Genomic DNA, 11,044 nt, shown 5'->3' with positions numbered 1-11,044 from the left:
CCAGTGTATAATTTTGAGAAACACATTGACTCCAGCTGAGTAATAAACAAGTTTATTTTATTTCAAAATTTTTTTATTATTTTGATTGTAGAGAACAACAAAGCAGCAATACAGCATATGTTCTGTTATCAAACAGGGGCTTCATTATCTTCTAACTGAACCTCTTCTAACAAAGTCTTACCTTCCCCATATCCACCACAACGTGTTAGTAATAAACAAGTTTAAAGAGGCAGAGTTCACTCCTTGTAAACTGGTCAAACTGGTTGAAACTCAGGAACCTCTTTTCTTTACATGCTGCAACAGTGTATATTTTTTATTGCCCCAACTTTTCTTGCATTTTTTTTCTTTCAGTCTATGTGCAGTAAATGTGGAATAAGCCTCAGTAAAGTATTTTGTATTTAAGGTATTCTGTTATTATTCTTTGCTGCCTGGATTATTTGATGAACATGTTTGTATACTTGTAGACAGTTCAATAAAGTGAAAATATAAAAATTCAGGTGACCCTTCTGTCATTTCCATCATCCTTCACCAGGTGGCGCTATGAAATTCTTTGCATTTTGTGTTGTCGGGAGGCAAGTCTCGCACAAAATCGCGTAGTTTCCAAATCCCGTTCCTCTTTCAACCAGCCTCCAAGATGGTAGGTGCTATCCTTTACCCCTGTGCATGGAAATTGTGTTAAATCTACTTCCATCCTTGCTCACTCGTATAAAAAAGTCATCCTCGGATGGCTTCTTATAATACGTTCATGATTTAGGAATAAATGTTGGGTGTTATTACGGTCATTTGTTCATTTTTATGAGGACTATGATGGGTTCACTGTGCGATATCTCGGTTCTCCTGGGCCTCGGCTCTAGCAGCCAACCTACAGTTTTACCCACACACGGAAAACAAACATATATTTTTCTTTACTTATTTATTTGACAACGGTAGTCACACTTTAATATGCAAGGTTGTGGCTTTACCTGAAACAGCGGCTGGGATAAAGCATTAAATGTGCCGGTAAAATGGTTGAGTTAGCATTAGCTTTCTAAGTGCTCGGCAGCATGCAAGTTCCCAGATATACTATCCGGTATACTTTAGCTTTTCTGTGGGGAAAACATGCTCCTTATACTGGCTTTATTACAAATTCTCAACCGACTAAAATAGTTGACTTGCCAGACTGCTAATGCTTCTGAACAAATGTTACTTAGCTATACAGGGAATTAGCTCTACTAAAAAGGCTCAGATAGTAACATTAATAATGACCAAATCTTTGCTCACAGCCTACCAAGAAGTCAAAGACCAGGAAACTCCGAGGACATGTCAGCCACGGACACGGTCGCGTTGGTGAGTGCAATCATTCCCACTCTGGTTTTAAAAGATGGATTTTCAGGCACTGATAATATGGAGACGGAACAAAGTTTAACCTGTTCTTTCCACAGGCAAACACAGAAAGCATCCTGGAGGTCGTGGCAATGCTGGTGGCATGCACCACCACAGAATCAACTTCGACAAATAGTAAGTGCTTACTAATGAAATTTCAGTGCAGTGATGTGTACAGTGGAACTTAGATAAACCTCTCTGTAACAGAGGTACAAACACTTTAAAAGCACAAGAACACAGAATTTCTTGAACTATTTCCCAGCTTGTATTCTGAGAAGTACATGAATGCAAGGTTAGTTTTCCTATCCAGTTAAGAGAGATGCTCATTAGTTGTCACCTGCTTGTGAACAGGCTGTAGGGAGAGAAAGGCACCCATCTAATGTTCTGTAGAGACTAGAGTCTCATCTTGACAGACTTTATTGTCTTGGTGTGCTTGAGTCCTCTTAAAGTAAATACTGGTCCTACTCACCGACTGGCCTCCCCAATAGTCCAGTCAGCCACATGGGCAGTTACAAGTGGTTGTTTCCTATTTCATTTTTTTACACTTTGCTTTTGCACCCATGTCATCAGAAATAGGGACAGTAGGTAATAGTATTCCACTAAAACACAATATCACAAGTGAATTTTAATTGGTTGTTAATCTAGATTATACTAGTGTTTCTCACTCTAGTTTGAGTACATTTGATTTCATTTTGTTTCCTCCTCTTTGCTCTCAGCCATCCAGGGTACTTTGGTAAGGTGGGCATGAGACATTACCACCTGAAGAGGAATACCTCCCACTGTCCTACCATCAACCTGGACAAGCTGTGGACACTGGTGAGCGAGCAGACCAGGATCAACTACAGCAAGAAGCCCGATGGACCTGCCCCCATCATTGATGCTGTGCGCGCTGTAAGTATTGTCATTATTAAAAATGTTTTCTTATGACGTCTTTTATTTTTGTCTTCTTTTCTAAATGCACACCTAGCAGACAATTTATGGGAGCTCTTGCTCCAGCTCAGAGTGGGTGATGCCATGTTGACTGTTTGCTGTTGATTTATTATTGTTAAAGAATTACATTTGGGATAGCTGTACACCTTGGATTGTTACCTTCATTGGCTGCTGGGAACAGGGATCATAGACACATACACGCTCTGCTTTTCAGAGGGTTGAAACATCCACAATGGAAAATTAAATAGTGGATGACTCTTGGATAGATTGTTATAGGTGCACATGTTAATAAAGCAGATTTTAGTCTTTTTGCTTTGACTTTTGGGCCCTGTGTGTGTGTGTGTGTGTGTGTGTGTGTGTGTGTGTGTGTGTGTGTTTTTACCCTCGTGATTTAACCAACTAATTTTCTCAATTATTAAATCTGTGAAAAGCCTTTTTTTCCTTTTGTAAAAATGTGGGTTTGTTTTTATGGAATATTTACTCTTGCATTTAAATGTTTACGTATTGTGATGCATATTACCAAGACTGTGCTCACTTTTGTGCACTCCCTCAACCCTCATCGCCACAGCAGGTAGCTCTGCATCTTGGATTTGATAAACGGCACCTAGCATAACTCGCCCTGACGCAACCCTAAAGAATTGAACTAGCAACCTTAAGCTTGCCAAATCACTACACTTGTTCACTGCATTTTCTAACATTTGAGTTTTGTTGGGCCCACCCACTTCATTTTTACTTAACTCTCATGGTTTTGTATTAATTCCCATTTTATCTCAGGTTGGCTTGAGTGTTTTAAGCTATTTAATATTGTCTTAAGGGTTTTGTCAGATAAAATGATGGTCTCCACCTGTCTTTAACTTCACAGGGCTATTACAAAGTGCTGGGTAAAGGCAAGCTGCCCAAGCAGCCTGTGATCGTCAAGGCCAAGTTCTTCAGCCGACAGGCAGAGGAGAAGATCAAGGCAGTGGGAGGAGCCTGTGTGCTGATGGCATAATGATCCTGCCGGTGTGTTTTTGCAAGAATAAACTGTATAAATGGAAACTACACGTCGTATGTGTGATTTTTCAAGTATGCAGTCATTGAAATGTGGTGGTCATGGAAACTGAGATGGCTGTGCACTTTTGTTAAAAGGTGTGACAACAATAACGGGAGGAAAGGAGATATTTTCATGTCAAGAAACCACCTGGATTCCAAAAGGCTTGTTCCAACTGACTGAATTGCAGGCAGAAAATGCACTGACCATTTTATTGCATGTGTTTTGGTTTTCATGACAAATTCCAGCCTCAAATTTGGTATCTGTTGGTTTTTATTTGGTTAAGCATTTCTACTGTCATAACTATGGCTAAGCGTCTGGTACCAGTGACATTATCTATGCCAGTAGCTCTGATTCTTATGCTGCGAATCAGATTAGAGATCTAAAGGGCTCTACACTAGGAAGCAAGTTCAGCGTATCCAGGGTATCTTTTGGTTATCTGGATTCTCTTACCCTAAACAGTCACATGAAGTTAGTTATCTGGTTAACCTGGGTTTTCCCCTGTGCGTTGACGTCGAAGGTGAGACTGGCAGCATCTGACCAATCTAAACAGGGTGTGTGTCCCCTGGTTGTGTCTGTCTCTGTATTTCTTGGATGGGTGTTCTGTTAACTGTAGTTTCCCCGTTGTGGGATTATTAAAGGTATTCGTATTGTTTAGATGTTAGATTCAACTCATTGACATTGTGCGCACAAGGCACACAATGAAATGATTGTTCCAGATCACTCATACAGAGATGAGCATCTGCAGTCATGCAGCCAGAGACCAGCGCTACCGTTAGGCAATGTGGTTTAAGTGTCTTACCCAAGGACACAGCGCAGGGACAGGGGCTCGAACCGACAACTCTCCGGCTGTAAGGTGAACGAGCGCCTACCCACTGCGCTACTGCCACTATATATCAGGGTTCATGTGACTTTTCCTCCACAGAATATGGTCCCTACGAGTACCACCTATGCCAAAGACATCAAATGATTAAAAATCTACAAAGATCATTAAAATATAACAGTAAAATGCAAGGACAACATGAACATGCTGCAGAAAATCATTGATCTGGTGATTTAGTGCACAGAGGGTTAAAATAAACATTTTAATTCCAGTTCAGTTTATTGCCGAGTGCACGCTCAGTGCTGCTGTTTATTTTTAAGGTAACAGCTGCACATTAGAGCTCTGAAACTTTAAACATTTAAGCTTACTGTCCCACAGCCTGATAAAGGAGACGTGGGAATCGGATATCAAAGTGAAAAGCATGTGACTGATTGAACAGATGTTCTTGGTGTGTGCTCTGTGTTTCCAGCTGTGTAAATGAGACTCATCAGCAGATTAGAATCAAGTAAAACAACATTTAAACAAACTGCAGACTCAGCATTGTTTAACAGTTTCAGAGTTAAGATTATAAAAACAGAATTCAGTCTAGTCTACATACAAATTTGACATGAGATCAGCAAGTAAATTGTTTGCTGCCAATAGAAAAAATAAGTAATAAAGTTGTGTCCATGAATCTATATTTTTATTACTGATGCTCATCACGTAAACCGAAGATTTTAAATACTGAAAACTTTAGACCCTCCCGCTCTCCCCGCAGAGGTCCAACTGAAAATACTGACGCTAGTTTCTGGAGAACTGATTGGTCAGTAGGTGGTGATTTCATACCTGCTGATCTCTAATCTGTAAACCTAACCTGCTCAGGAGCAAGTTAGGTTCACAGCACTGTACCCCAGGTGTGTTGAACTTTTTAATTACTTAAAAAAGAACGAATGTATTTTCTTTCTTTCCCTTTTAAGTTTTTATAAATCAACATTTTGACTGATGGAGGAAAAAAATGCGGACTAATCCATAATGAAAACAATTATTATTTGCACACCAAACAGTCCTGACAAGAGATGTAATAATGTGCAGCACAAGTTAAGTAATGTCCTCCTGATTGTGCAGCATTTTAAACGCATCACTTTCACTCTGGTGTAGGATTTGAATTCTTCCTCCGCTCCTAGGGGGCGGCCTTTAACGTGCAGGATTTCCTGTCCTGTCGTTTGACAGCAGCGCCGCTGTAAGCCGTGTTGTGAATCCTACGGAAACGAGGGAAACGTAAAAAACTACAGCGTAAGTGTGTGAAGCACAGCTTTCTCTGAGGCTTTGCATTCAATAACCTGCGTACTCGTCAAACCACCCAGAAGTTTATTCAACGCGCAGAGCAGGTAAACGAATAAATAACTCCGTTACCTGCGATCTGTTGACTAGATTATGCAGATTATGTTGTACATGCTGTGAGGACATGTAATCTAGACTGTGAGGTTTGCGGCTGGAATCACTTCGTGTGAGCTCTGGAGGGAAACGTCTCTGTTTAAGAGCAGAAAGGAAGTCCTTCTCAAAGAAGTGACAAACCAGCTGCTTTAATCTGCACGCATGCGCTCTTCCTAGAATATCGATCCCATGCGTCCCGGCTTTCTGTGTTGCTTTCACTTCGAGGTTATTATAGGAAACTAAAACCAAGTGAGTTAGAATTGCTATTTGGCCAAATTGTTTTAAAAAAAATCTGCGTGAGGTGGCTTTGGTTTAATGATACTTAACAATATGGCTGTTTCTCAACTGTTCTACTGTATTGTTATGTTCTGAACTTCAGTCTCAAAAATGCCGTCTGTTTAAGGCGAACAAAAACTAAAATTAACACTGAACTAAACTAAAACTAAACATTTTTGAGCATTTTTAATTACATCGAATCTAATAACTAACTTCATTAAAGGCCATAGTTTCACTAAAATTACCATTAGATAATTAGATTAGAAAAATCACACTATTTTAAATTAAACCATCAAGCTTAGATTATGAGGCTTCTCATCAATATTATCCAGTAATTCAGATTTAATTATTTTGTACTGATGTAGCGCTATTACCTTTCTATCCACCTGGTGTTTTCTCAGTGTAATTAGCAGAGGTGGCAAAAGTACTGACATTCTGTACTTAAGTAGAAGTACAAGTACTTATGTTAAAAAATACTTTAGTAAAAGTCGAAGTACTGGTTCAACTTCTCTACTTAAGTAAAAGTAAAAAAGTACAGGCTCTGAAATGTACTCAAAGTAAGAAAGTAAAAGTAGTTCTTTGGAGGACGTTTCTACCTGCTATTTTTGTGTAAAACAAACTGAACCTCATTATATATTATTGTAATAATATAAAATAGTACATGAGAATACAAATGTTATTCCAATCTAAATTTTAATTCTAATGAATGCACTCAGCTTGAATCTGTTATGTAGGACACAAACTGTGAAAGTGAATTTAAACACAGCTCTGTTCTCTGTGTCCTCCATAGTAGAGGGTGACTGTGTCTCCACCTAAACACCAACATGAGGATACTCAGGGGTTACAGTGGGATTCAGAAGGTGGAGGAACCCTAAGATCAGCTGTAGTGGCTCTGCATGGGGAGAAGAATCACAGCTTTCTATTGTGAGCTGCAGTAAATGATGTTGGTGTGCAGGCTGTGATCAGCTGACCTGCTGCTGCTGCTCTGAGGTTTACTGCTCTGTGTGGATGAAGTGAACTCACAAAGATGTAACCCAGTATTTCACAGCTCTCTGAGCTGATCTCCATCCCCTACACTGACAGCATACAGGCTGTAGAAATGTTGGATTCAGTGATTGAATCTCAGCATCAGCAGCTTTGATTCAAACTCATCTCTGCTGCACTGATGTAACCTGTAACTCTGACCATCAACACAAACACTGTGCTCCAGTCCAACACAGAGCTTTACTGTAAATACAGTACAACAAACTAACCTATTTATTAAACACTAAATTGCAGCATTTTCATAGAATCTTTGAATTACACAACGTCAGCATACTTCAGTTTATTTTCCAGTCCTTACCTTTAATTCTAACCTCTCTTCTTCCTCTCCTGTCCTCTTTCTCCATCTCTGAGTGAACTTCTCTCTCTTTGCTCTCCCTGAAATGCAGCAGCTCTTCTTTTAGCTAGCAGACACACTGTGTGACAAACTGCACACACTTTGTGTGTTTGCTGATATTTGTTGAGCATTTAGAAACGTTGCATTTACCTGCCACACGTTACTCCCTTCATGCTCGCTCCTCTTCAGTAGCGCTAGCTAAGCTGTTTATGTGCCGCGAGCACAACTTACGGACTCGGTCCGGCCCGATTATAGCGCTATAAATGATACATTAATTATACGGGTTTACGTATTTAATCCCTTTGTACGAGATAAGCCCCGGTGATGGAGGATACGCCAGTACGATTGTCTCTTATATATTACTATTCCTCCATTTAGGCTCAGATCGTTTTATGTTTGAAGGCGCACTGACCGGAAATGCAAACTTCTCTCTGACGTTAAAAAGTAACGAGTCTGTTTGAAAATGTAAGAAGTAGAAAGTACAGATACTTGTATAAAAATGTAGGGAGTAAAAGTAAAAAGTAGTCAGAAAAATAAATACTTAAGTAAAGTACAGATACCTGAAAAATCTACTTAAGTACAGTAACGAAGTATTTGTACTTCGTTACTTCCCACCTCTGGTAATTAGTAAATGAAATGTTTTTTGACATATTCTATTCCTTCTAAAGAAGGAGCCAAAGGGCTTTCTCCATATCATAATAGAAACATCAGTTTCCTATTAGATACGCTGAAACCACAGAACACTTTTATATCTTAGCTTAAATAATGTCTGATTATCAATTCCAATAAGTGATAAATTATTTTTCTTTTGCTATATTAAATATTTTCCAAAATATATTTAGAATTAAATTCTTGTCTGTTCAATGTTTCTGTGCAGTAAAGTCATCTTAATGCTTGAGTTCTCTGTACCTGTTCCTCAGGTGAAGGTCACCTGAGGTCACCTTCCACCTGCTCATGGACAGCCAAGCCTGGCTGGAGTCTTCCCTGCAGCGCTCTGCCAGTCTGGGCCTGGAGGTGCTGCAGCGAGCCTCCAGGCGGAGTGTAGACTGGACAAGCACTGCATCCCAGAACCCCACTATAGCAGATGAAGACACAGATATAGCTGATGAGGTGCTTACACCTTTTATTTTAATAAATCTAATAATATAACCCTAAATATAATAATATAATGTAATATAAACATGAATATTTTTAATTTCTCCTTGTTTCAAGTTTTTTAATCAGTTCGTCTCGTTTCATCTTCTGCTTTTCCAGAGAAATCCCACAGAGCTTGATGATGCCTTTGCAAAAATCGCAGAGTTCATGGCACAAACCACCAGTCATTGCAAGGTTGGTGAATACGTGTCATAAATCCAAGATTAGTCTGCACCTCTGTGTGGACTTCCATCTACAGACACAGAAGAATCAAGTGTGGATTTTTTCTTTTGTTGCAGAGCTTTTACGAGTCTGGCTGTTGTACAGAGCCCAGTAACACTGAAAAGAACCACATGTCCAGGTTCCATACACGACCAGCAGGTGCAAAGACAGCATCTGCACCACCAACCAGGAAATGTGACAAATACCAAGTAATTATAATATGCTGCTTTTGTTTTTACAGCCATATTAAGAGTTTTTGATTGTCATGAAGAAGAAAAGGCCAGACCCAGATAAACCCAGAGCATCAAAGGTTTGACAGTTTAGTCAGTTACAAGGGAAACTCTGTTGTTTCAGTGTTATGAATGCAGTTCTATAGATGCAGTTTCCTTTTAAGTTTTAAAGTATTTGCATGTTGACAAAAAGTTTGATTTTAAGTCATCTAAAACTTAAAAAAACAAAACCAAAAAAAGTCAGTATATAAAAATCTCTTGATTTGTTGTTTTCAGCGCCACGTGTCTGGAGCCAGTGAGGATTTTTATATCGAGCTTTCACCTGGAACGTACGCCATCACCGCCAGCATGCCGGAGTCACAGCAGCAGACTCGGCTGGTCAGTGTTAAAGCTGGGGAGAGTGTCAACCTCACCTTTAACCTCGGACCCCTCAGCTGACCAAACCGGTCACTTTTAACCTTCAATAATAAAAGTGACCAATTCTCATGCTGTTTATATTTGTCTCTGTTTACATTTTATTTTACTGTAATTTAATGCGCTTAAACATATTCTTACCTGCACTAATACCGCATCAGTGTATTGAAATAAAGTATTTTTGTAATCAATTTCTTGTTTGGCTTTTCATGTACCCCACACTTTTGCTCATGTTTATACAGTGAGATATTATGTATATTATATTATCTGTTCTCAGAGAGACTGCAGTCCCACTGGTGGTCGAGGTTTGAAGTTGGTTGCAGCCAAAATGTCTCTAATGTTTGCACTTCTTCCTCTGGTAGCAGGAAGTGACTGAAACATGGAGCTGTGATTTGGCGAGGCACTCAGGGATGGGTCGGGGATGCTGAAACGTTCAGGTTGGGATGTCCTCCCGGGAGCAGCACTCCCTGCACATAAAAATAAGTTCTGTCTGAGCTCTTGCATATTGCACACGTGCAAACTTGCAGTATGTGAACACAACTGTACATATGGCTGTCATCAAAGCCAATGTGTAGCACCTTTATGTGATAATGATGTCTTGTGAGACAAATTTGCCCACTGCTGTCAAAAGTGGTAAGACATTTGAGAATGCACTTATGTCAACAAATTGATTCTGACCTGGTTGTCGGTGCTGTGGTTCTGGTCTGGTTCTTCTCCAGTACCTCCAGGGAGGACGCTGTTGTTTACTTCTTATCTTCACTGAACACCAAGTTGATGCCCTGGCCCCATCCTTGGGAAGAGATAAGGAAGAAGCGGAGGGTGGCACCTCAGGGTCATTCTTCCTCACATCGGCATCTCTGAGGTCCACCTGCTTGGCTCGCTCTGTCTTATCAAATTCATCTGATCTTCCAAAGCTGGCTCTAAGATTGGGTGAAACTAAACACGAACAGCAGCAAGAGGTACATGTTGAATGGCAGCAGTCAGCGCAGAACAGGTGAGGAGTGCAGGAGGAGCTGCGGGCACGATGCCAGCTGCAGTACTGACTGTGAGTGGTTGTTGGGATTTGGAGCTCCCTTACTATTCTGTCATGGTGAGAAGCCGAAATGGGCAAAACCAGACTCTCAGGAAGCAGAGATACACAACTATTCCACATCAGCACCCGGACACTTCTTACACCGTTACCTACAGGAAGTGAGAGTGAAATATTAGAGTTATTCACTACAAAGTAAAATATCCTTGATTCTATTCACATCACTGAATGTGATACAATATGAAAAAACACTATATTGCCAAAAGAATTCACTCAGCCATCCAAATGATTGAATTCAGGTGTTTCAGGGACTTCCATGGCCACAGGTGTATAAAACCAAGCACCTAGGCATGTAGACTGCTTCTACACACATTAGTGGAAGAATGGGTTGCTCTCAGGAGCTCAGTGAATTCCAGCATGGTACCGTGATAGGATGCCACCTGTGCAAGTTGTGAAATTTCCTCATTAATAAATATTCCACAGTCAGCTGTTAGTGGTATTATAACAAAGTGGAAGTGACTGGAAACAGCAGCGGATGCTGAGGCGCTTAGTGCACACAGGTCGGCAACTTTCTGCAGAGTCACTACAGACCTCCAAACTTCATGTGGCCTTCAGATTAGCTCAAGAACAGTACGTAGAGAACTTCATGGAATGGGTTTCCATGTCTGAGCAGCTGCATCCAAGCCTTATATCACCAAGTGCAATGCAAGGCGTCGGATGTAGTGGTGTAAAGCACGCTGCCACTGGACTCTAGAGCAGTGGAGACGTGTTCTCTAGAGTGATAAATCATGCTTCTCCATTT

At 40.4% G+C, this 11,044-nt stretch overlaps 2 protein-coding genes and 1 non-coding gene across 4 annotated transcripts; all 3 read left to right on the top strand.

The window, feature by feature from the left end:
• The first annotated feature begins 571 nt into the window (after positions 1–571).
• On the top strand, positions 572–3,333 carry rpl27a (ribosomal protein L27a). Its single transcript, XM_030731414.1, has 5 exons — positions 572–637; positions 1,263–1,326; positions 1,422–1,497; positions 2,079–2,253; positions 3,155–3,333. Exons 1-5 carry the CDS (start codon positions 635–637, stop codon positions 3,281–3,283), a joined length of 447 nt encoding a protein of 148 aa, XP_030587274.1. The 5' UTR covers positions 572–634; the 3' UTR covers positions 3,284–3,333.
• Positions 1,749–1,879, top strand: LOC115782408 (small nucleolar RNA SNORA3/SNORA45 family). Its single transcript, XR_004020146.1, has one exon. It is a non-coding gene; the product is annotated as a small nucleolar RNA SNORA3/SNORA45 family (small nucleolar RNA).
• A 1,985-nt stretch (positions 3,334–5,318) lies between the features above and the next one.
• akip1 (A kinase (PRKA) interacting protein 1) lies at positions 5,319–9,356 on the top strand. 2 transcript variants are annotated; one of them, XM_030732339.1, is made up of 5 exons: positions 5,319–5,417; positions 8,133–8,322; positions 8,467–8,541; positions 8,646–8,777; positions 9,075–9,356. In XM_030732339.1, the coding sequence occupies exons 2-5, from the start codon at positions 8,167–8,169 to the stop codon at positions 9,234–9,236; spliced, it is 525 nt and encodes a 174-aa protein (XP_030588199.1). In that variant the 5' UTR covers positions 5,319–5,417; positions 8,133–8,166; the 3' UTR covers positions 9,237–9,356. The 2 variants fall into 2 exon arrangements, with proteins under 2 accessions (XP_030588199.1, XP_030588198.1); XM_030732338.1 differs by having other exon boundaries at positions 5,349–5,512.
• Positions 9,357–11,044: the final 1,688 nt, after the last annotated feature.

The sequence above is a fragment of the Archocentrus centrarchus genome, chromosome 6 (genome assembly GCF_007364275.1).
Source record: "Archocentrus centrarchus isolate MPI-CPG fArcCen1 chromosome 6, fArcCen1, whole genome shotgun sequence".
NCBI classification, from domain to species: domain Eukaryota; kingdom Metazoa; phylum Chordata; class Actinopteri; order Cichliformes; family Cichlidae; genus Archocentrus; species Archocentrus centrarchus.
This window is presented reverse-complemented; position numbering and strand designations above follow the sequence as displayed.

Excerpts from the sequence above, each read along its gene's own strand:
- akip1 (XM_030732339.1), top strand. The coding sequence starts at position 8,167 with ATGGACAGCCAAGCCTGGCTGGAGTCTTCCCTGCAGCGCTCTGCCAGT. Across the intron at positions 8,323-8,466 it reads ACACAGATATAGCTGATGAG|AGAAATCCCACAGAGCTTGA; the intron begins GTGCTTACACCT and ends CTGCTTTTCCAG. Across the intron at positions 8,542-8,645 it reads AAACCACCAGTCATTGCAAG|AGCTTTTACGAGTCTGGCTG; the intron begins GTTGGTGAATAC and ends CTTTTGTTGCAG.
- rpl27a (XM_030731414.1), top strand. Across the intron at positions 1,327-1,421 it reads CCACGGACACGGTCGCGTTG|GCAAACACAGAAAGCATCCT; the intron begins GTGAGTGCAATC and ends TTCTTTCCACAG. Across the intron at positions 2,254-3,154 it reads TCATTGATGCTGTGCGCGCT|GGCTATTACAAAGTGCTGGG; the intron begins GTAAGTATTGTC and ends TTAACTTCACAG.